This window comes from Eurypyga helias, unplaced genomic scaffold, assembly GCF_000690775.1.
Source record: "Eurypyga helias isolate BGI_N326 unplaced genomic scaffold, ASM69077v1 scaffold11668, whole genome shotgun sequence".
Classification (NCBI taxonomy): domain Eukaryota; kingdom Metazoa; phylum Chordata; class Aves; order Eurypygiformes; family Eurypygidae; genus Eurypyga; species Eurypyga helias.
Genome location: NW_010267632.1, coordinates 11,714 through 37,655, shown reverse-complemented (window position 1 = coordinate 37,655; position 25,942 = coordinate 11,714). Strand labels below are relative to the sequence as shown.

At 36.9% G+C, this 25,942-nt stretch overlaps 1 protein-coding gene across 1 annotated transcript; it reads right to left on the bottom strand.

Moving 5' to 3' along the window:
* Nucleotides 1-265: 265 nt before the first annotated feature.
* LOC104513989 (protein piccolo-like) lies at nt 266-25,699 on the bottom strand (the record flags this gene model as incomplete). Its single annotated transcript, XM_010157500.1, has 10 exons — nt 266-643; nt 1,825-2,005; nt 4,486-4,557; nt 11,059-11,152; nt 14,401-14,427; nt 16,005-16,135; nt 16,972-17,022; nt 21,995-22,206; nt 24,916-24,983; nt 25,591-25,699. Coding segments are annotated over 10 exons (1,157 nt in total), but the record flags the coding sequence as incomplete, so codon positions are not given.
* Nucleotides 25,700-25,942: the final 243 nt, after the last annotated feature.

Genomic DNA, 25,942 nt, shown 5'->3' with positions numbered 1-25,942 from the left:
CTACCTATAGATAAATTGTGTTGTTAATGTGCTCTCAGTACTGGTTGTGTGCAACTTGAAGAGCTAGCAGCCGCATCTCCGCAGATTTTGATTATTTCATTGGTAGTTATTTAGTGACATCAAAACACCACCACACAATGGAATTCTCTATGAGTCATGCACAACCATGGAACATCATGGACTATGAGAAGGGACTGATGGAGAAACAGCCAGTTTCACTGCAGTCTATATAAATCAAAATAAATAAATAAATAAAAATACTTCTAAATACAAGAGTATATTGTAATTACATGTATTCACACACAGGCACACAAAGAAACACATTGAACAGAGTAACACAGTGTGCCAAGAACAGAAAAAAAATAGCCAAAAAGGGAAGGACAGCAGGGAAAAAGGCAACAGATGAACATTAAGCTGCCATGCTGAGGAATTTATTTGCGTCTTTTACTTGGTTGAAGGCGAAGTTGTTGGACAGCTGCTTCAGCAGCGGCGATGGCTGCCCCAGCGTCTTCAAGGTGAGTTTGAGTGACGCTGGTTTTGCTTTGGCTGCGAGATGGACCATGAGAGCGTAGATGTCCTTCAGAGGAAGATTTGGAGCTCCCTGGACTGCTGTGGGATTTCTCAATGGTGGGCACCTGCATGTCTATGAACAAAATGAAGAAACACAACCGTTGCATTTATTAAAAACAAGAAATTTCCTTTTCTTTCTCTTGACTGGTCTTTCTAGCTTCATTCCAGAACAAGGAATAAAGATTAAGCTGTGCAATGCCATTCAAAATCTTGGGATCTACAGTGATTAGGAAACTCTTATCAAGCACCATTTTCTACTTCCCCACTGTTCTCTGGCCCAGGGAATAATTAATTCACTATTGGGTTTCTTTCACCTGTGAATTATGCCTCCTGTGCAGGCAGCCTAAAGACTAATTTGTTTTCTACTTTCTACTTTTCTAGTATGTAGAGACTAACTAGAATCACTTACACAGGTACTGAATACTTAGCTAATGCAAGCAGTTTTATTCGGTTGAATACCCTGGCCAAAACTATAGCCTAATTTATTTCTATACTAACCTCTAATTTAGATATAGTTATAATATATACACCAATCCCTGTAAAACATTACATAGAGAAACACAAAGGAGATGAAACAGAGTCATCACTCTGAGGCTCTCATCTAGATGCTATTTGCTTTGATATGAACTTACACTGTGTTTTAAGTGAGCAACTGGCCACTGACTATTTAGTATATTAAAAAAAAAAAAGGTATAGATTAATTTCTTGGAGCAGGAAACACTGACATCAAACTTGCTTTTGTAAACACTGGTAAAATTCTACTACACCAGCTCTACCGATTTCCAATACAACAGAGAAAGGCTACAGCCCGTTACCATTGACTGGAAATGCATATGCATTATTATAGCATAATTGCTATTCTATCAAATATTGATGTGACATTTCTAGAAGATAAAATGCCACAGAATATTTAAGGAACGTGAAAAATAGAAAGCTAAATAGATATTGAATTTGGCCAGGGTTACCGGAATAAAATAAAAAGGGCACAGAATCTATAGTAGATGCACAAAGCACATAGAGCTTGTAAACTGCTGTTTTAAGGACACGATTATTCAGTAAGCTGGCTGGCACTGATCAAGCCAAATTAAGCCTTGGCTCCAATGAGTTAATCACAGAAATGAATAATTTTTTAATAAAAATGTGTACAAGTTTCATAGTGGTAACTTTGGTTTTTTGTTTGATCTTCCACGTAGCAAAGCTTATCACCATCATCTAGGAAAATATATCATATCAGGTTCACCAAGTCATTCCTACCCTTGGAGGGGTCCGGGAAAATTCCATGACTTCTGCTTTTGATGACAGATGGTTTTGGAGACTGCTGGCTACTCTGTCCAGAATGAGATTTCCCGTGATCAATGTTTTCACTCTGTTCTTTTAGAAGGTACCACCGAGGAGTGTTGTCAATCTGAGAGACACTGGATAACTCGATCAATACCTATAGATAAATCAAAGTACAATACATGGCCTGTAGCTGATCTATTAATGATTGTGTACAGCAGAGAGTCAACAGCTGTGTTGCCAGAAGTTGCAATCAAATGTAAGAAGTTAAGGGTATAAGACTGTGTGCTGACAGATTCAGGACTCTGCCCATGCTCTGACCTCATCTGATATAAGCCAGCTGTGATCACAAACCCACATTTGTAAGCATATTGATGTGTCTAAACTAATGCATCTTCTCAACAGGACCTCGGTAAGGACTATGAGCTTAGACATAGCTCCATACCAAAATGGATAGATAGTATAAAGAATAGCTTATGAGCAGTAGCTTGAAAGCTAGACTAAAAAGACATCTATCCATTCTGCCTCTGTACAGACATATCCCAACAGAAGTATCAGGCAGTGTTATTTTCTCCTTTTTGTGACTGTTATATTTGTTTTTCATAAGGTCCTCAATAATATGAGTGGTGTTTGTTGATCCTTTTCAAAAATCCACATATACAGAATTTGTAACAAAAAGAAAAGAATAGGGATACCTTTGCACGTCACTAAAATAATAAAATTAAGTATGCCTGTTAGACGTACTTCACTGAGGAAAAAAAGGGAGAAGCAATAGCAGTGTGGAAATGAAATGAGCATTGGCACCAATAAGGACCCTTACCCCCTTAACGGTCTGAGAGTGCCAAGAGATGCAAGGTACGAAAGAGTCACCAGAGAGTCTTGAATGAAGGAAAGGACAAAAACAGCCTTGCATTTGGCTCTAAAGTGAGGGTTAAAATTAATGGAATGTAGGGAAGTTTAGAAGTGTGTGCTGGGTTCAGCCAGGAAAGGGTTAAAGTGCTAGACGAAGTGTGCAGCTACCTTGGGGAACGATGTCTTTGTCAGCTTATTACAAGACTCCGATAAAAGAAAGCCTCTTCAAGTTTAGGGATGAGGAAGTCTCTTCACAACTGATTATTTCTACATTAAAAGCTTTTTTCTTTCAGCTTCATAGGTTGTATATGGCCTGGCTTGTTCTGTCTGGTTAGGTTTATACTTAATCTGGACAGATTAACTATTGAGCATGCCCCCTGCTGTGGTGTTCGGTCAAGGCTCTGGGAATAGTTTGGATGACAGCATAGTTGGGGATTGTTCGCAATAGTCAGTATAGGTTAGGGGCTCTGCTTTGTAGAAGAGGGTTCACGTCCCATGGATGTGAACCATGATGTGCCACTTATGGGGTGCACAAGTGGTGCTGGCTCTATTCAAGCAAGTCCTTATGGCACAAATTGTGGGTACACCCATATTTGATTTTATGGTGCAGGATTCCTCTGGACATCCTGATCCTGAAATACACTAGATAGATAGTCCTTTTCCTTCCTTTTTTTTCCGTGGAGAATTCTTTTCATATTTAAGTCTGAATAATTTAATAAATACAATAGTTCTAGATGTTGAAAATATTTTAGGGCAAAAGTTTAAATCTTCCTGTAGAACCAGCTGTTGGAGCATTCATTTTCTAAGTGTCAAAAATAACAATGATGTAAATATTCAGTAAAGCCCTGCATTTGGACAAACATGCTGAACTCAACAAGAGTACTGATGCAGTGTGCAGGAAATAAGTAATCATGTAGCTGTTTCCTATACACTTATTTTAGTCATTCTGCAAATAGTGACACTGATTGCTCAGTTTTGTAGTTACACAAAGGGGAACTGGAGTTGAACTGAATGCCTTTTTTGTGAAATTCAAATGCAGAATGAGCAGAGATACTCTGAGTAACTCTGTATATGAGTGATTGATTTTCCTAGGTTTATAATCCTCTTTTGTAATAACATTTTTAATGACCTTTTTGATAATATACTTACTGTTGGTAATTCTGTATTATAGGTGAATATGAATGGTTTTTTATTTGCTTTTAAGAGAGCATACTTCTTCCCATGATCCCTAATCTCATTTATTATTAATTACAAGATTTTGCCTTCAGTCATACTTTGATAATGATATTTTGTAGTGTTAAAAATTAGACCTCGATCATCAAAACCAGACTACTCACACTTCCAGATACTTGTACATGTGCTAAATTATGGTTTGATGGCAGAATTTAATCCTTTAATCATTTACGAAGATGGATACTTCCTTAGCTTTTCCATGTTATGTTAAATTCAAGGCAGACAGCTTATCAGTCATAACAAGAATTCCCCACTCAGTCACTTTGAAGACTGTCACTATCTCAGGCTCAAATAATCTTAATTTTCAGTGAAATAGTATGGTGTTGAGTCCAAAATGAACTTGCCCACAGTTTATCAAGACAAAGGAAAGGCATCTTCCACATGTAAATGAAAGAAATCATGACAGTCTGTTAAGAAGTCAGCAGTAGAACTGTGATGTAACAAAGGTTTTACTTAACACACATACCATACCTTGGAAGCAAATGGTTTCCAGCATGTAGTTATCAACTTTCTAACAAGTGAGAGTTAGAGAGGAGGAAGTAAGATACTCACTTCACCAAGGAAGTCATTCGAGGAAAATCTATCATAATCCCACACAGTCACTTCCAGTGTTTTCTTTTTCAGCTGCAATTTAAATCAAAGGATAATTAACCACATTGCCATCATAAACTTCAGATCAAATCTTTATGGTGGCTTCTATTCAGCTTTTGTCCTTCTATGAACCTTTGTCTAAGAAAAATAATTTGGGGCAATTATTTGTTAACAAGACGAATGTGCTGTGCTGGGCCCTATTTTAGGAATTTGGACAAGTTGTTTTTGACAGAATCTGTGTCTACTACAAGCGTCAAACTGATTATTAAAGCCCCATTTTTGTATTTCTGCAGCTTTTCATCTTCAGATTTGTCTGAACTCAGACATTTGCCTAAACTGCGTTTGGGTGTGAATTTCAAATGTATTATTTAAAACACACTATTTACACAATGTCATCTGTCTTGAACAACCCCTGCAATTCAGTGCCGACAACGGGACTCTGCAGGTGATCCAGACAAGCAGGACAAGCTGTACAGCTAGGTGTCAATGACAGCCATCAAAACCCATTATCTGCAGATCTTGTTAAGCATGATAGCTGTTCTAGCACTCTTCCTACAGGTTACAGTAAGAAACAAGAAAGTCTTTCTGTATGACAAGATAGTGCTGTTGAACAAAGCTGTTGACCTAATTGGAAAGATTGACCTGACTATCAACCCAGGGGTCTGTGGGGACAGGTGGGGAGGTGATTAATTATGGGTGTTGTATGGTGGGGCAAAAGGCTAGCAGGTGGCTGGAGAGGCAGATAAATCAATGTGGCTTGAAAGGGAGAAGGACAAAATTCTGGGGGTGTGGGATGCCTGTGAAGTCAGGCTGAGAAGTTGTAAGTGAAGAATTTGTTGGACACTTCTGCGAGTTGCTAAGGAAAACAGGACTGTGTTCATATACTTGAATAAAAGAGGTCAGAATGAGAAATCTTACGTGATTATTGAGATCATCATCCCAAGAGAAGCAATGCGTCGCTGACTATTAATTGGCTTCTTGGGACAACAAAGGATCACGTCATTGTTCAAAATCATAGAGTATAGCATTTACCGTACATATTATATATACTTTCAAGAAAATCACAGTTTGCTATTTACCTCCACTGCCCGTTGGTTTAATGCAACACAAATTCAGACAGTTCCTAATAACTTTAAATTGCCTTTAAATGATAATTTCATCTAATTATTATGCATTTAGAATAATTTCTGCTCCCAGCTACCTTTAGAAAAATGAGCAACTATGCAAAGCCAGTGCCTTTCAAAATCAAGTTTAAATCAGCATATCCTGGAAAACACACACAAAGGGGAATTATACTATTTTTAGCATCAGCAAAGTACTCCTTAAGCATGCAAAAACATGACTTGAAAGCTAAAATTAAAAAAAACCTCAAACATATATTTGAGAGCAATTCTTTAATCCTTCTCTGTTTTATTCCTCCACAATTAGGCAACATTCTTCTTAAACATACTTTTTAAAAATATCCTGGAAAAATTTGAATGAAAAGATTCTCTTTTGAACATCCCTTACAGAATATTTGTAAAGCTGATTTCCTTGGCTGAATAAAGTTCCTTTTTTTTGTTGTTCCAAAACAGTATTGAAAATGCAACATCAAAAATAATCTGAAAAATTAGTTCAGCAGCCACTGGTCTACTCTACTTTTAGTTTTCTGGATGATATAATTTCCTGTTAGATGTTTTATTAAGTATATGTATTTTACCCTTTAAAAAAGAGGAATAGCATAAATACATTTTAGAAATGTGTTTTCTCAATTGCTGATATTTTGGGAGGACGTGTTGTCTTCTTGTTTCAAGCAATGACTGCAATGACAGAGAGAAGAATGTATTACCACAGAAAAAAAAAAAAGAAAATTTGAAGAATTTTTGGTGAAAAGGGGAATATAGAGAAGATTTTCAAGTAACTGCAACTCTACTTTGCTAATTTCTTTGCATTAGTATGATAATAAAACTGTGCTGAAAACTTATAGTACTCTATATTTCTTTGTGATATCCATTTTAAGCCTCTTAGTTTAATAAAGCTTTTATAAAATGTTACAACAATGAAAAACCATCAGAAGAGCTTTATTAGGCAGAGTATATGAAATGAGTTTGAAAGAGGAGGAAAATTTGCTTTTCTGATGATGTATTTATGTACCACTATTGAAAGCAAAGAACACTCAATGGCTAGTGATTTTAAAAGCAGCCATTAGACCATCACAGCAAAGTAGGGTTCTGCCTAACATCATCCAGTTTTTGGATGTGAAGCCAGAAGTTCAGATCCCCATCAGGAATTTAACTGGCGGCCATACTGAAATGGGTTGCAGGAACCCACTACCCCTGATAGTGGGTTTCTGCAAGTGGGCAATGCATCAACAGGAAAATGAGAAAGTTTTCCCACAAGAAGGAAAGCAGTTTACACATGTTGTGAACAATGTCTGAGTTCCAAGCATATTATGAAAATAAAGTGTTACTAAACTACAACTAATTTCAGGCTTTGCCTTGTAAAAAAATTGAAAATAAAGTAATATAAATAATAATAAAAAAATCCCAAACCTGCCTAAAAGCATATTACTGCATGTGAACTCCAGTTAGCTTTAGGCTGCTGTGGCCAACTATCTTTTACAGAAAATGAAGGAACATGGAGAAATAACCAATGTGAATAATATTTTATCTTATGGAAGATATAACCAAAAACACCAAGCATACAAAAGTGTCTGTTTCTTGTTTTAAATGTCTGGACAGTACTGGGTGTTGTTATGGTTAATGTGGGTATGTGTAACTAAATACTCATTACTTGAAATATTTAACACACATTCCTTGAAAATCTCATACAACTCATGACTGGAAGAAATAATTTTAATGAAGTTTGGTTTTCTTGTATGTTGAAAGTAAATCCCTATAATTACTCTGGGGCCCTCAACATCAGAAAGATATAGACCAGTTGGAGCAAGTCCAGAGGAGGCCACTAAGATGCTCAGAGGGCTGGAGCCCCTCTGCTATGGGGACAGACTGAGAGAGTTGGGCTTGTTCAGCCTGGAGAAGAGAAGGCTCTGGGGAGACCTTATAGCACCTTCCAGTACTTGAAGGGGCTACAAGGAAGCTGGGGGGGACTTTTTACAAGGGCCTGTAGTGACAGGACAAGGGGTAACGGGTTTAAATTGAAAGTGGGGAGGTTTAGATTGGATATCAGGAAGAAATTCTTCACAGAGAGGGTGGTGAGGCACTGGCACAGGTTGCCCAGAGAAGCTGTGGATGCCCCATCCCTGGAATTCTTCAAGGCCAGGCTGGACGAGGCTTTGAGCAACCTGGTCTAGTGGAAGGTGTCCCTGCCCATAGGGGGTTGGAACTGGATGTAAGGTCCCTTCCAACCCAAACCATCCTACGATTCTATGATTCAGAAATAACATAAAAGATTGCTGTCTCAGTTAGGATATTTGATGAGTAGAAATTAAGGTGGTGTATTAAATAATGCATTATACTTATTTGTGTTTACATTAATATTTAACGTTTGTACTCTTCTCTGTATTGCAGTACTTCTGTACATGGGAGGATAAAAAGATTTTTGCTAGCTCACTTAGAAATTTACTTTCTCTTGTCCAAGATATTAAGTAAGATTTAGGTACCAACATCTTGCTGATTCATAAGGAGTTTTTCTTACTTTTGGAAATAAAACATAAACTCCTGCATCACTCAAGGATTTTGAAAATATTACTCTTGCTAAATACATTACCTTCAATTTAAGCACATGAGCTATAGCAGGAGCTATTTGCTTTAATGAATTATATCCATCATTTAAGGAAATATTTTATCTGCTTTCTGACAAGAAAGAAATTGAGGCAAAGAAAGCCACACCCTATATCATGGTCATACATAATACCAAAGGCCTGACCAGCAACAAAACTTACATCTTTTACCATCTTCTCCTTAAATCATTCTGATGCTTTCTTTCATGCTCTGAGTAGGTATTTGACTTGAGTTAGCAATTATTATACAATATTTGTAATGTGTGTACTCGGCCTTCCTCTCAAACTGTAATTATCTCCACTTTATTATTTAACAAAAACCTGAAATTACTAAATACTCAGTTTAATTTATTTTTTCTCTAACTGTCAAAGTAGAATTTGCTACGTGATAAAACTGATGATTCCGACCTTGAAAAAGTCTGTTTCATTTCAGAGAGTGTTCTATTTCCCATAATTATTTTCACTTTAATTTCAGCTAGGTTATCAAACAGAAAAGGCAAATGAAAAATTGTAGAACCAGCTAAAGTCTAGACAGTGACGTTAAAAGGACTATATTAGGAAATATTTAATAATACTTATTTGCTGTCAGCAAGTAACCCATGCTTTGATGGAATGAAGGGAAATGCTTCTTTGAAGAAATAATATTTATAAAGATTCATGATTTTATGTTAGGGTATGACTGCTTACTCTGTATAACTTAGGGTGCAATGCAGTTTTGCTTGTTTGGTGATCAAAACACTCATTCCCAGTCTGTCATGATTATTGTCTTGAACTTGTCTTCATACTCCTAACTATTCTGAAGTACCCATTCCTGAGGGTTATGAGTGCAAACAATATACTACTGCATGGTGATAGTTCTTCAAACTGTAGAGGGTACTTATCACCAGCATAGAATTATATGGTGATTTAGAAATGTTCTTTACTGTATATTCTCTAAGTTAGGGCTCTGAATTTTACTTTAGTGTCACTCACACTGGTATTTTACCACTAGATACAGGACAAAGAAAGGTGTGGAAGGAAACACTATTCCCTGCACACACTTCTGTGTGACAAGAGGGCAAAATATAGAACATCTTCAGTGCTCAGATGAAGCTTATACACTTATAAGCACTGCATAACAGTCTCAGAGGAAGTGAAAAGGAGATTTGCAAATAGAAGGCAGAGGTTCAACAAATTCAATATGTAACCAAAAGGCAAATTTCATCAAATAATGGTCAGAAAAATTACATCAAGGATACTAAGTTTTCTGACATAAAAATCTCTAAGTAATCCTAGACTAAAAACATTATCCAATTTAAAATCACCAAACAACCACTGAATGTCCAACATTCAAGCACTCTTAATTACAGCTCTTAGAAAAGTCACAGCAGAACCTGAAGAACCTGCAAGGCTACACGGAAGAGCAAAACTCAGCAAACCATAACTGCTACATACAACAGGGTACTTTGAAGTAAAACTGAGCTACTGCCTGTTAAGTTCATATGTGTAGATGGCATGAGCAACCATAAGCAAACTCTATTTGAAGAGTTTTCCTCTACGCAAAAATGAGTTTCTTAATCTATATTTCTCTCAATGAACAAGAAGAATGTGTTACCAAATTTTAAGTTAGGAAGATAATTATTGAGGTCCTGGCGTCATGTTGGAGGACTATATTAAAAGCATTGGGACAGCTATTCACTAAAGTGTTGGATTATTCTGGGCTTTTTTAAGAAGTACTGGAAGATTTAGAATCATAGAATCATAGAATGGTTAGGGTTGGAAGGGACCTTAAAGATCATCTAGTTCCAACCCCCCTGCCATGGGCAGGGACACCTTCCACTAGACCAGGTGGCTCAAAGCCACATCCAGCCTGGCCTTGAAGACATCCAGGGATGGGGGATCCACAACATCTCTGGGCAACCTGTTCCAGTGCCTCACCACCCTCTCTGTGAAGAATTTCTTCCTGATATCTAATCTAAACCTCCCTGATTTCAATTTATATATTTGGTGGCCTTGAAAAATGAAGTTGAAAGTATCAAGAACAAAACATTAAGAAAGGCAAAAAAATCCAATATTCTATAAAATATGTTTCATAATTTAAACAAATGGACTGATTTTTCTGATAATTTTGCTTTGCTCATTATGCCCTTTTCAAGTGGTAAAAAGTCCCTTTAAAAGGGGAGATGGAGAAAAAAAAGGTTCAGTTGTTATATACTGCTTAAGTTAACCCTATAGGTGAGTTAGAGTTAGGAAGCCATCAAGAAACAGAGAAGGCTTCCATAGACCTCTTTCCCACATGTGAGTTAAATCTTTCTGTAACAAGAAAATTAAATATCTTCTAATTTTTATCAGATTATTCGTATTTCAAGACCATTTCTGTATGTTGCTGCTAAATCTAAAAATATATCTCTACATTTTATAAATATTTTTTAGTAAGAAAATGGTAGGACCTGTGTTTTGTATGAGCTTTGATGGCTTTTGGAATGAGGAGTGACAGTTATTTCTGCATCTACTTCAGAAACTACTGTCTTAAGTTATTCACTCCCTCTATTCCACTATCATTTTTTAAATTGCCTCATCTGTATTTATTACATGATTATGAGTGTAATCCCCACAAATTGCCATTTTTATGAGTAGAAGGGACAAGAAAAGAGTATTAATATAGTAAGCTCTGTCAGAGACAAGGGAATAGTTCCAAATTTCCCCTGAATTTGGCAAGATTTTACAGGGGTTCACAGAATTGCCAGTAGCACTGCCCCTTTCACAGTAAGCACTGCAGACCATAGAAATAATAAAGCAGCAAATTGCACTGAACAGTACTACCAGTCACGCACCTGCTCCATGGAGATATTTTTATAAATGACCGTCTGATTCCACTCAGGATTCAAGCTCTTCTGTATGTACTTAGTTCTTCGCTTGTATTCAGCACTGAATTTGAACAAAGGAAGGAAACATTACATTAGTGATCTTCTGTTTCTTTCAGTTCTAATGCAAAAAAATCCATGCACAAACCAAAAAAAAGAAAAGGGAAAGAACTGCATTCATCATTTCTGCAACAACTCAGGGTTATGTGAGGACTATGACAGACTTTCCTTTTTGGGTTTTTTTTAATTAGTATGATTTCCTGACATGGTCTTTTAAAACATCTTCTTCGGACTCTTCAGTGGGGTAGGTCTGCCTGCAACCATTTCCAGATAAAGCATCAGGTCAGAAAATGCACGTATGCTTTGTGCTCTCATTGTAGGTGTTGGCTCTCATTATAAATTAAAGTGATAAGGCATTGATTTCTTTTCCAAGACTATCCTACTATTAGCACTTTAAAGTAGCATGAATCCATTATATTTATAGGTTACAGTCTCTAATTACAGGAGTCTCATCTCACAAGAACATTTAATGAATGCCATGGGGTAACTAATATCCTGTTAATGATAGAAACACTAATTTCTTATTGATTCTGTTCTCTGCCTATACCTTTAACTGTACTGGAAACAAACATAAAAGTGCATGAAGCTCATGATTGTTTTTATCAATAGGCAAGAATAAAATGTTTGTCTGCAGAATCTGTCTTTAAAAAGAATCGGTAGTGGTTTTTTATTGTACTTCGCATTTCCTGAGTATGGAGAAAACAATATACTAACCTTTAACAGAATATGGATTCATCTAGCTCTGTGAGCTTTGATGTCAGATTTGCTTCCATTCCAATCTTAATTTAATATAAATTTTAATGGACATCTCAAAGAGCAGGGTAGGAAAACAGGAAAAGCTTTTAGAACTTTGAAACCACAAAATGCAAAGTAAAGAACTTCTTTTTGCCACTCTGCAAGTTAACTGCCTTTTCTCTTTTGTTCACATCTCCCATATATTAAAGGACTTACATGCTATATCTATTACTAAATTAAACATGTCCAGGACTCATCTCCAGCACTAAGGCCAAATGGCACAGAATGACCTGTACCTATTAAAATCTCTTACGGTTTGTCCACATTAATTTTCGGTATTGTGCTGTTCTCCTGATTCTCACTTCTGACTTTTGACTGAAAAAAGTCACCATTTTGTGGTGACCATTTGTGTTTTGGTTCACACTGTGGCACTGTCTCAGAGCTAATGAACTAGATTCCTTTCATATGAAATTAACTCAGAAGATGCACTTCAGGGACTCATTTAATCAGATAATGGTGTACCACGCATGGTACCAGATTGGAGCTAGTCTGAATTAACATTATGTGGAACAGGTATGTGTTTCATTGACACATATGTGTCAATGTTGGGTCTTCAGCATCAGCATTTTCACTCTACAAAATCAATTCTACTATGCAGTGGTCCCCTGTAATTATTCTGGAGTGTATAGTGGCCTTATTCTCCAAAAGGGGGTGGTCATATCCAAGATTCTTATTACACCGTTATCTTGTAATAAAACTGACTTGCAGCTGTTTTTGCTCCTACTTTTTGCTCATAGCCATTCTATGCAGTTCCATTTATTGCCTTGCAAAACATGCTATCCACTGTCTTCCAGTTTACAGAAAAATGTGAAGGGCACTGGCACCTGTGAAATAAAGTATCTGTCCACATCTGCTTATGAGAACAAACCATTAGCTCTCCACAATGCAATCAGTTTTGGCAGTCACAGCATAAAATGGTATATTTTGGAAAAAAAAAGTTTTCTTTTTTCTTGTATTGCAGTAAGAAAAGGATGAATTAAAATCTAGGGGGACCAAGAGCATATGAAAAAGACACTCACAAAAAGTTATTTCTTTGTATGTCTTGCATGGAAAGCTGAAATAAAAAATCTGAATCCTTTTGTAAACTAGATTTTGATGGCAAATCCTATTCAGTTATGCACTGACATTTTTTAAGCACCGCAGTAGCCGCCTTTTCCTACTCTCTGATATGACATAAGCACCCCCATCACTCTTAGCAAGATTTCACTGACCCATAAGGAGACACAGGACACAGGCAACAGACAGCTGGGCTGGCAGCACCTCCCTCTGGACTCACCGTACTCCTCAAGTGAGTAACTATTCTGATGAACTATTAATAAAATAGCAACTTATCCTAACTCCTCCTATACCCAGAGTGACCCACTTACTTCTTACCTTAACAAAGCTGGGATAGCGTTATACAGATTAGGCCTGTTTAAAATGTCATGTGATCTGTTTTTAAGGCAAATACATTAAATTCATACCACTGAGGCATCTTCCCCCCAACAACTGTGATTAACAGATAGATGGTGACGCTTTAATACAACCTATTCATTCAAGCAGTCTATACCTAGTATGAAATAACTTGCACTTAAAATTATGCTGTGTGAAAAGATGCAAACTGCATTACTCTATCGTTTCTCTGTGCTTCCCTAACTATAGTTTACCAATACATAAGATAACTGAAAGTACAATGAAAAAAGCATAATAGAATAACTGCATATAAAATGTGGCATTTAAACACATTCATTAAATAATTCTATTAATGAAGAAACAGGCTGATGATAGAGAAGATCTTTTTAAATCTATTGACTTGCTTGGTCAGGTTTCTACTTTTAAACAAATTTAGAATTAGAGCTGAATTACTATCATTATATACTTAGCCTGGGCTGGTATTAGGATATCTTAAGAATGGAGTTTGCTTTATGTTTCCAACTCCAGGAAAAAAAAAGAACTAGTAATTTCAATACCTAAAAATTCAACACCTTTACCACAAATAGCCATTTATGTGGTAAAACAGCTTTAAAGCCAGCTGGGTAATTATCTAGCCTTATGCCTGGATTTAATGTCTGTACACTGTGCAAGGTGTAAAGAGAAAAAATTTCCATTTTGTTTCCAAACAGTACCTACTTCTCTTGGCAGTTACACCATTCAAAATCTTGATATAAATTCACAGTTGATTATTTTGCAACTTTCAGTGAGTGAGAATGAATTTTTAGGTACCCCTGAAATAAATTCTTTCACAATTCAAAGTAAATTCTATTTGTAATTAGAGTTTGGCCCTGCAATATTATTGCACTGTGGAGTATTAATTACTTGTTTCCAGCTCATTCTGACCTGGAAATGGGATTCATTAGAGAATGAACAACAAACCATGCTGCAATCTGGTGCCATCAAAACTCGAGAGAAATCTATAGTTCAATGCACAGGCTGACCATATCATGCATGCACACATAGATGAAAGACAGTACACTCTACCTTGCATTTTGGACAACCATGACTTGTCTGCATATCCAGCATTTACAGAGTTAGGAACACAGAGGAAGCAGTTTGAGAGAAAATGAGAACAGAGATGAAAGAGAACATGAGAATAACAGGTAGTTCCTAGTATCAGAATCAAAGGAAATAGAGGCATTAGGAAGAATAAGTCTAGCATGGACTGAACTATGGCTAAAAGATACTCAGTAGCAATTCAAGTTTCTGCTTTTACAAAAAAAAGTTGGCACTTCTGAGAACCTCTACATTTTCATTATTCCCTAAAGCCTCAAGGTAGATGCAAAACTGTAACATTGCCATGTTTTAAAAGTAAAGTAAAAATAAAATCCAAATTCTTCATAACTTGGCAGTAAATTTAAACCTATACTTGGGTTTGGCTTAGACCTCTGCAGGGTGATGGACATCTCTGGTTCGAAGTCTTATTTCTGCATCAGTGAATCTACTTCAGTATCTGCAAAATTCAATCTGTAAGACTGATTTGAAAAATATTTTACAAGACTCTTAGATGCATTAAAAAAACCCTCAAGATTTAGGATCTGTTCCCATTATATTCAGTAATAGTTTTGGGCCCAGAGCCACTGAACAATACTGACTGCTGTATAGCAGGAATTAGCAAACTACAAAAGAATACGCATGCCTTTAGTTGTACCACTGATGTGCTTTTAGCTGTGCTTGCCTATATGCCAAATGCTGGGCTGTGACCTCAGCATCCACTTTCCTGTTACTTTGAATAGAACAGAAATACAGATTTTCGGTTGAATAGTCCTAGCCTAAGTGTCTTTTAGGATGAGTGTGATTACACAAGAAGAGAAGACTGCAGGAATTTGTCTTTGCAGTATGAGGTCTGATCCATCAGTTTAGCTTTAGATATTGTCACTGAAATCAGCAGGATTATTATAACCATGTATGCTTATGCATACCTATGACATTCTGCAACTTTAGGGCTCAAAAAAAGACTTATAAAATTGCTGATGCTTGTAATTAAAGAGTCTAAAAAAGTAATGGTCTGTGAAAAGTTGATTAGTGATTTATACAGTCATTATATGTAAAATTACCAAAATTTCTAAAATCATACTTAGCTCTTAAAAAAAGAAAGTTATAAAAAGATCACCTGGAGTGATTTTTTTCTATTATTTATCACCTTTGATATTATATTGGAACCTTAAATTTATCTCAGATACTGTAATTCTGCATGTTTGCAAATCTGTTTTGAAATCAGAATATCTTCAGCTGAAGCAACAATTCCATTTTAACATCAATATGTAGCTTTCTATGTTACAGAAAGCATTAAATATATTTAGTACATTTCAGTAGAGTTGATCTTTTAAGACATATTTTTGCATGTATTAAAATTTTTAAATTGAAACATGAAAAAAAATTACATCTACACAGATGATCATGAAGTCCCTGAGGTAATTAGCAAATTATGCACTTTATCCTGGGAATAGGATCTGGCTCTCTATTAAAAATACACCATTTCTCCTGGTGTTGGACCTGGATTTTCTATAGCAATAACTCAGTTCTTTCTACTAGTGACAAGTAACAAGCCCAAATTAAAAGGAAGTTCAGGATTCTCCTGCACTTACCCTCTCCCTGGAAGAAGATAAACTTTAACAAAGGGATCAGAATAGCCATTGTTGTCTCTGGGAGCAAGGTTTCTTGCCTGAAGGATGTGGATGATAAGGTTGCCAAGGTGTTTGTCATAGTTGATTTGAAGCTAGAGAGTGCATTAAAACATAGTAAGGTTATACGTTATTTTTACTTTCTAAATGATTCAATACCTTTCCAAAATCCCTTGAATAAAATGAATTTTAGACCTTTACTTTGGCTGGAAATAAACACATTTTAGAATTCTCTGTCTTTCTCTCTTGAGTAGAATGAGATGGGGAAAAAAAAAAAAAAAGAGAATTGATTCCAGTCAGGAAAAAGCACATGAAATTTGAACCCTTGATATTATTCTCAGCAATAGCCAGTTTATTGAGTAGGTATTACACGAATTCTGACTACCTGGAGGCCCAGACTGGGGAGGATGTTATAATACTATGGAAAGACCCTTAGTACTATTATAGGAGAGAGGGATGAATTAAGGAAACAAAAATAAGAAATCTATAGGAAATTAGGCTTCATTTATTCTGCTGCTCCCAGTTCCACCATTTAAAAAAGTTATAGTCAGTTTATATAAGAGAGAACCACAAACTTGCCATTGAAAGGAAATGAATCCAGTGCACTGTGAGAAGCACACAGCAGTCTTTGCTTAAATGCAGGGTCTGGGAATTTCTAAAGTAAACCACAGTATGTGCCCAAAGATTAAAGATTAGAATGAGTTTTTAGCCTGCTCAGCAACAGCAGCATTTTCTGTTCTTCTCTTTGCATTTCACAGGCAAGCATTAAAGACAGAGGCAAAAATCTCGCACTAACTTACATTACTGACATTTCAAAGTGTTGGAAATGAATACAAAATCAGTTAATGGAGATTGTTTTCAGCAAACGTATGAATTGGAAAAATGCAGCCAGTAGCAACAACAATTTACACAGGAAAAACTACATATTTACCTGTATTTCTCCAGTAATTGGATGGGAAGCAGACTTCGTAGTTTCAGTGGGCTGCCAGATGAAAATACATAAATAAATACATAGGCACACACTCACAAATATACATATATTTCTATTGGAAATAATAGATTTTCAAAGTTAACTTTTTTAACCAGTGTTTTTAATAATGCTGTATTGTTATATATTTTAAAAAAACATTTCATTGTCTCCAATTCGTATGTTCAAAATTAATATTTATGGTATTCCAACAGCACTTAAAGTCCAGCCCAGACATTCTGATCAGCCTTTGTGCAAGTACAGAATCAGACAACTTGAACACCAAGTCTGGCCAGTCTGAGCTGACTGGCCACACAGGGAGAAATGGGGAGAAAAAGACATGTGGCATTAACCTTGTCTAACAAAAGTGAATGATGCAGAGAGAAAACATGTGAAGCACAAACCAGCCATATTTCTATTGAAAAGCAAAGGTTTCACTAGTTTAAATCGAGTTTAGGTCAAACTGGTTAGAAAGAGAGGAAAGAATGATACTAAAACTGAGCGATGTGTATAAGTGGATTTCATAATTACAAGATATCTCATACAATATTTTTTGCATTATTCTATGTTTTGTGATTCAGCTACACCACTTTATCTTCAAAGTACTCTACACACTTTCCATGACATGATATTTAAATTTTCTGCCCTCCTCTTTGCAATGCTGTATAACCTTGCCTGTTCCACTCTGTTCTCTGTCATTGAGTTTCTCTAGGTTGCTGTCAAAAGCATTAAATTCCTTGGTCTCCTTTTTTTTTTTTCCCTTTTCTTCCTTCCTGTTTGTTAGTAGTTGGAAAATAATATAATAATTTTCTTCAAATCCTGGACTCTCAAAAATTATGTTCTGATAAATGGTGGTGCCCTTGAGCCACCCTAGACCTTCCTCTAATATGCAAGACATCAGTCAAGCAAGAAAGTTCTCTCTGGTTCAGTAGCAGGATTTGAATATTTTTGCATTCTCTCCACATCTGCTTCCCTGGTTGGTGGAGCAGAAAACAAAGGATGCAAACAAGGACAAACTCATTGTTCTTTGAAGACTGATCTGGAAGTCACCTTTTCCTACTTCTCCAGATGTGACCAGCAGTCTGACATATTCTGCATAATTAGAATTTCTTTCTGAGAAAAGTAAACCCCATCTTTCTCTTTTGTGCTGCCCCACCCTCAAAAAAAACCCCTTAGAAATCTTTTAAATAGGGCCAACGCAGATTCTATGTTTCCTGGACCAGAGCATGAAGTTAAGGTGACGCCTACCCTTTTCCAGTTTGCCATGAAGAAACATCCCCTCAGCCACTCAGATCTGCAGACCATAATTAACCAGAAAAATCCCAGCCGAACACTAGTGCAAGGCAAAACAAGGGACAAACCAGTCCAAACCCGCCTGTTATACAGTTATATTCCCAGTCTTGTGTTGCCTTATTTTTGTCTGTTTTATATGTTTACCTTGCCTTCTAGGGGGGTTACTTTATGAACACAAACTTTTTCAGAAAAAGAAATGTTGATTTTTCTGGGAATGCATGTGCCTTTCAAAAATAAATATGGAAAATTTTGAAGTCAGTTTTTCTTGGTAACTTACAAAGTTTTAAACAAGTGTAATCTCTCTACTACCTAAAATAGGCCATCAATATTCTATAAAATGTTTTGAATCTCAAATGATATTTTAGATTGATAGGAAACGGCTCTTAAAATGTGTTTGGTCCTTGAAAGACTATTCAAAGAGAGGATCTAACTCTTTTTCCAAAGACAAAGACGTACCCGAGCATTACGTAAACTTTCAAAGGTAGGGCTGAAATGAGTTACACTTGTCATACTTCACCTCTACAAACGGATTTTATTATACTTTCATAGTTCTGACCTCAGTCGGTACTTGGACTGACAAAACTGACAATGCTACAAAATCACATGGAGTTAGCTGTATTGTGGCTACAAAATCACTGCCAGATAGTCCAAATGCTCTAATTTTTTAGAAGGTTGAATAGCAAAAAAAATGAGTTGGTTCATTCCATATATCATGTAACACAGCATGTATTGTACAAATACTATGGAAGTTCAGAAAAAAAGGGAATGGGCATGCGGAATTTGTGTGGGGGCTTCCAAAGATGGTTAAAGTGGAGTTTCCCTTAGCTGTGCATTTACTTTGCTTTCATCTACTTCTCTGTAAAAATAAATGTGTACTTCTATGTATTCATTTACAAGGTTGTGTTTCAGCATATTAAATATTTTTTCTCTCTGATGTCAGCTGATTTAAAACTAACCATGAAGAACTACCCAAATATTTCAAAGAAACATGAATAATTTAGGTTGAAAGAGATCTCTCAAGGTCATCTGGTCTAACTCCCAGCTCAGAGCTGGGCCAGCTTTGAAGATGGATCTGGATTGAAAGGCAGAGATGCAAATAAGTATCATTCTTTATCAGGGCTCCAGTGAGGATTAATTTAACAGAAGGAAAAGCATTTCACTGCTGACTTCTCTAGGAACTAACACATCCGATGATTTAGAAAAAAAACCCTGTTCTTCAAGATACAAAGACAATTAAATGTTTCTATAGGGCATTTATATCCTGGATGTAATCTGCACTGTAGAATGATCATGCCTTTACATTACACAGAAAACAGGTCTGCGCAGGATAAAGTCAGCTCAAGGCTCCCAAATTTTAAATCTCTTATATGGCGGCTAATTTAATTTCATCCTGATTTCCACTCACTCACACACCCTGTGTAACAGCCGGTGCTTTGTAATGTCATCACACCTGGAGAAGGTTACCATTACCATGATGTTAAACTTGTTAATGCCAGGCTCGGATCGTACGCACGATCACTCTGTAGTAATGGGACAAAGCATTAAATATAAGAGAATTGGCACTGCAGAATACCGAAGAGACTCCTGCAACATTTCTGAAGGGTATATTTTATACAAAAAGCTTTAAAAAATAAATTACTTGCTAAAAATACGAACAGTCACAAAACCAAGATCTAGGCAGTTTGGATATTTAGTCTGTCATGATACTTTGGCAAAGCTGCAGCATGCCTGGAAATGCTGTCAGCCCAAGGCAAAGAGCCGTTCCAGAAAGGATGAGCGGTAACTTTCTCTCCTCACAGAGCTCAACATCATTATAAACCTGACCTGCAGTCAATGAACAGAAACTATACAAGTCAACAAGAGCTACGGTTGTCATAAAGGAAATGCCTCTCAATGTGATTTTCAGAAATAAGCAAAGAATGTTTTAATATTTACCAGATTATTTTTGACTTTTGCATCCTCTTCATAAAGGCATTAGTTTTAATAATTTTTGTTTCATCTTTATAAGCCTCTAACTGAATTTTCATAAAAGATTACTAAACCCTCTGTGAAGCAGAAAATTAAATTTATGCATCTAAGTTAGGTGACCTGCTACAGTGCCAAAGCTGGGAACCCAGTCTTCTCATGGATATACTGTACATTGAGAATTTATGGATCTCCTAAGCAGTGAACACACTATGATACAGTATGCATTGAATTAGGAGTGTGATTCCTCTAACCAAATGAAAATGGTTTTGGTGTAGATAGTGACATCTGCACTAAGAGCCCTGACCTCTCTTTTCCACAAAAGGCATACACTTCAATAGCAGGTTTCATCCAGGATCATGAATTGTACTTCAGAAGTGCATTATTCACACAGGTAAACATAAAGCACATGGCAAACTATGTGATGTTTACAATATACAAAGTAAGGTGTAATGGAACCGACTATTAACCTGATGATTAGGAAATTCTGCCAGATCCATGAAGTTAGTTGCAGTAAATCTTGATATACATGTTTAACTTGTGCATCACAGGCCTGAATTAGTTCATAAATGTCTATGGAAATTTTGCAACAGAGAATTACTATCCAAACCAAAACAATCAATAAATACATTTACAGTTTTTTGATAAATTACTGGATGAAAGAGATGTTTGTGTTTCCCCTCATATGAAAGTTATGCAAGCAGTATTGAAGAGCTATCTGAAATGAGCAGGCACCATTTGCCGGTTTTTGTTTGTATAGTACCTAACATGTTTGCAGTTCTTAATCACAGTCACAGCTTCAACAGCACAAGAATACAAACATAACACCAATGCAGTAGGAAACTGACAGTCCCAAGAAGGAAAAAAGATACAGAGAAATAAATATCAAGAAATCACATTGTTTTGCAATGTGAAGCTTTGCTTTCCATAGTAATACAGTGGAAGCTAAGTATTTAGGATAGCAATCAGCTTTAGCTGTCCTGCAAATTGCTTAGGGAAATGCAGTCTTTGCAGGACTGATTTTCACTTCAGGAGTTAACCTTTTGGACACTGAATGCAAAAATGTGACAGATGACTTTATGATGTAGCTTTTAGTTCCAGCTGTGAAACAATGCTACCAAATTCCCACTGCCCTTTCCAGATGTGCAAGTGGGTGCAAAAGGAGAAAGAACTTCAGCTGAGAAATGGACAGGATGTGGCTAGAAAATAAGAAATTATGCTTGACAAGTTTACAGGAATTATCTAGTGATAGAATACATTTTGATGGCAAATTTATTTTTCATTCTTTCCCTGGCTTTCACAGAAATGCTTGATATTGCTATCATTATTCATAGCTTATAACACTTCAGACAGTAGCTTAGTACAGAGAGGGAAATTATGGTCTTAGTAATACCAGCTGCTTCTCTGGAACTGGTATGTCACCATCACGTAGGGTGCAGTTAAAAAGCAACAGCAGTGAAGAATGAACAGGGCAATTATTTTGCTTAAAAACAAATTATATTGAGAAATCTATTTTCAAAATGGGTCCAATCTCATATGACTTTGGATAAATCACATAAAACACATTTCCTTGTGTACAAATTCTACATCTTAACAGTAATACTCATTACTGTCAGGGGAATTAATTCATCAGTATGTGCTGTGATTTTTTTCTACACTAAAGAACATAAATAGGTAGTTTCTTCTTGTCATCAAGATGTTATTGACCCATAACTGAGAAGTTTCTTACCTTGCTGCTATGCCGCTTTTTGCTCACTGAGGGAGAACCAGGCTGACCAGGGCTGGGAACAGCGCTGGAGGTGGCAGAAGTGGTTCCAGAATGAACATGAGATCCCTTTTCCACTCCTGAGGAAGCAACCAGGGGCGACTGCTGTAGAGAAACCTTTTGGAGCTCTGCAGCCAGCTGCTTGGGATCAACCCCTGGGGACTTTGCTTTATCTACTGGATTAAAGTAAGAGAGCGTTGTATTGATAACTGCTAGCACATTCAAATCCATCCTGCTATGGGTAATGACCTTTACAAACTTTCATACTATCTGCTTATATATTTTGAAGATATGTCACACTTGCTCAAGATGCAAAAGGCAACCTATATAAAACAGACATCTCCCCCACAATACCAACATCCCAATTCCAATCATTTTACTCAATGTGCTGTTGACCAGTATTACTCTTAAGCTTTCTGGAAGTTTATACTCTAGCTGAAGAAAAACAGGCCTTGCTGATCATGCTGATTCAAACAGGATGAAATTACAATTTTAAACACTGGCCTCTGCTAACGTGCACTGCTTGAAACTGGTCCAGTTTCACCAAGTATGTGAACTTTGTTCTAACAAGCTTTAAGCTCAATTTTTTTTTTTTTTAATTCAACTGGGAATTCAATAAAACTGAACTCTGCTCCTGAGAAGATTCATACAAAAATAAAGAGAAAAGGAGCTCAAAACTTTACCACCATAAATTCATCAAAGCAGAATAAAATGAAAACAAATTAAGAGTAAAAGCCCTAATTTATCTTTCTTTATTACACACACCTATGTGAGGCATCTGTGCTAGGAGTCTGACTGCCTCCCTGCTGCCCAGGAAAGAATGAGGAGAATTTACTTTTTGTAGGTGATAATCTCCATTCAATAAAGAAATCAGGTCAAGTAAGTTTCATGTGTGCCTTAAAGTGTGTAGAGTTAAAAGGATACTAGGCTCAGGTTTCTTCCCATGTTCTCAGAAGTATGAGAGGCTTAAGGTAATACATTAGCCTTATCCGTCCTGCTAGGCCATAATATTTGTTTATTCTTTCCAGAGGGAATGGAGGTTGTTCCTTTCCAAAGCAGTCTGCAAAACTTCAGAGGTGAAGGCAGGAAGGATTTGGCTTGGCAGCCAGAAGGGAGTCTATATAGAGTTGTTCCAACTCAGAAACCATGAGGATTGCTAGACTAGGAGGAAGCATGCCTGCAAGAATGGGGGAATTTCCTTTTATTTCTGTTTTTTCTTATTTTGAATTTTGTCCATTAATAAAAGATATTGGTTATTCTAGCTTCTATCCTTTCAAAGCCCAGTATCAGTGTCTATGAATGCCTTTGGCGGTGTTGATGTGCTCATTAAGAAAAGAATTGTGGGTTGCTCTGCCTCAGAGCTCTGTCACACTCAGTCTTCTCTTTCAATTAATATCAATAACAACCACTTTCAACCAAAGGTAGCTTGATGGTAAGTATATTAATAGATGGGGAGAGTTACGTGGTCAGAAAAAGGAGGATTTAATCCAGGTAACTTGTGTATTGATTCACAAAAGAGCAGACACAAAACCACAGAACTCAGAATGGATTTGTGAGATTCTGAGAGAAACACTCTTAATCTGCACTGAGCTTGCTGAAGGGCTGCATTACCAGTAAGATTGTGGATGTTGGTTCAAAGTTAGATTAGATATAATACCATGACTGAGGCCTGCAGTCATAGTATTGATTGAACAGAAGGGAATCCCCCCAAAAGCGCTGCCATTTTAGAAGTCACATAGCAAAACTTCAAAGTACTTCCTATTGCAGCCCTTTAGCCTAGTAAATACTGTATTTTCATCACATGTAAAAGGACACAAGCCTTGTATTAAGCTAACATAGACCTTAGGACTTGTAGTGTGTTATTTGGTATTGCTCCAGTTTGCTAGGAGCTTTGTTTTAGCTTGTCTTGTTGCAACAGCAACTGTCTAATGACCAGATGGCTATGATCATAATGTGTCCGAGTTAGGTTTCACCCTGTATAATTGTATGGTATAATGTCAGTTATTAATAATTTTGATATATAAAAGCACAAGAGTAATTGCACTGTGTAGAATGAAGTATTTCTGACTCCAGATTAACAATGCAGGCTATAGGAGCACAGGCCTGGGGTGACAGCAGAGTGCTGCAAAGTTTGGGCACACGCCGATAGCTGAGGCCCCAGGGCTACCAGAAGTTGCTGGTCAGTTACTGACACTAATAGAAACTCAGGAGCTGGGAAAAATAAATTTTAGGGGCAGCAGAAGGAAGGAAGAACAAGAATGTATCACATGTAATGTGTATGATATCCAGTCAAGTCATGTGCAATGCAGAGCTGCTGACTGGTGAGGAAAGAGCAAGGCATGCTAGAAAATATAAAAGAGGCCCCAAGCAGAACCTGAAGCAAAGAGGAAAGAATCATCAACATCATCCACCTCCCAGCAAGGAGGGTTCAAAATCTCTCACCACAAACATCCCGCTCATCACAGTAAATTCCTCAGGACACTGTCAACTAGCTGCAATGCCCCCGGAGTGAAAGCACTGCCCGCTGCGCCTGGAGAAGATGCTGAAGGGAGGACCATTATGCCACAGTTTTCTGTGGCTTGTATAGACGAAGGGGTAGCTAGCAGGACGTTTTCCATGGATAACAGATGTTAGCTGCAGTATTGTTACTGAGATTTCCTTTGTATTAATTAGTGTAAACTGTGTCAGTATGGATTGAACTGGGCTAGTAATAATAACAAACAATAAATGCTTGGCTTTGTATATAAGGTGCGGTCCCCTTCTGTCCATGGCAAGATTTGGAATTTAACACCTCAGTTTACAACACCAGCATCCTAGCTTATATCACATTCAATTTTCAGCTGCTATCCAGTCCTACAATATCAAAGCAACAGCTTGTCACTCACCTGCCCTTAGCGGCTCGTGCAGCTCCAGGTGCTGGGGATTCTCAGAGTCCGAGAGCATGTTCAGGTCCCTAAAGAAAGAGATGAGAAGCCTGAGACAAAAGAAACTCTTTCCTCATACCCTCATTATTGTATTAAGTAGGTAAATGACAAAAGTGGTTCATGACAGAAAGCAGCTCCCAAGCATGGCCCCTTCTCAGCTGATACATATTTGTAATGCTGTTAAGGAGTTGAGAAGAAAAGGTTCTTTTAAGGGGAAATCTTTAATGGATTAAATGCAAGTTTATACATTTCTCATGATAATTAAATGACTTTCATCTAAAGGATACAGATTTCATTACAAGTCAAGTTAGTGCTAAATTACCATCTTTTTCTAACTCCAGGAAATTCAGTGAATCTTATGTGCGTGAATGTAAGGAGATTGTGGCCTGACAATGGTGATATAATTGTTTATAAAAGTATAATTACTAACATCTGCCTCATCTTGCCTTTCCTTATGATGTTGAAAGAAAAAAAAGAACAGACCTTCCACACTCACAGTGAACTCTTTTTAATTATTACATTGATGCTTTGTGCTAACAAAGGTTCCACCTTAGCAACTGTAATTTAAAAAAAAGAAAAAAAAAAGCCATGAAAAGCCAAAAAAAAATGGAAACAGAAAGATGGGGAAAAACTCACAGTCTTACACATATTTCTGCTTCCCCACTCTGTTGCATGATAATGCTCTGGACTTCTTCATAAGTTTTCCCAGTCAAGGGGATGCCATTCCATTCCAGCACCTGCATGCCTAAGGAGGCAAACCAGCATAAGGTCAAGTCTTCAGATTTTGACAAAGGCATCAAATAGAGCTCTGACAAGAAGATTGGATGTGACATTCAGTCAATGTTGCTGAAATGGTACAACTCATTAGCAAAGCCCTTTCGCTTCACACAGATCAGACTGTTGAATATTATTGTCCCATCAGCCACAGTTTACCTTTTGAAACAAGTCGGGAGACTAATTCCTTTCAGATTCCAACAATACATGCACT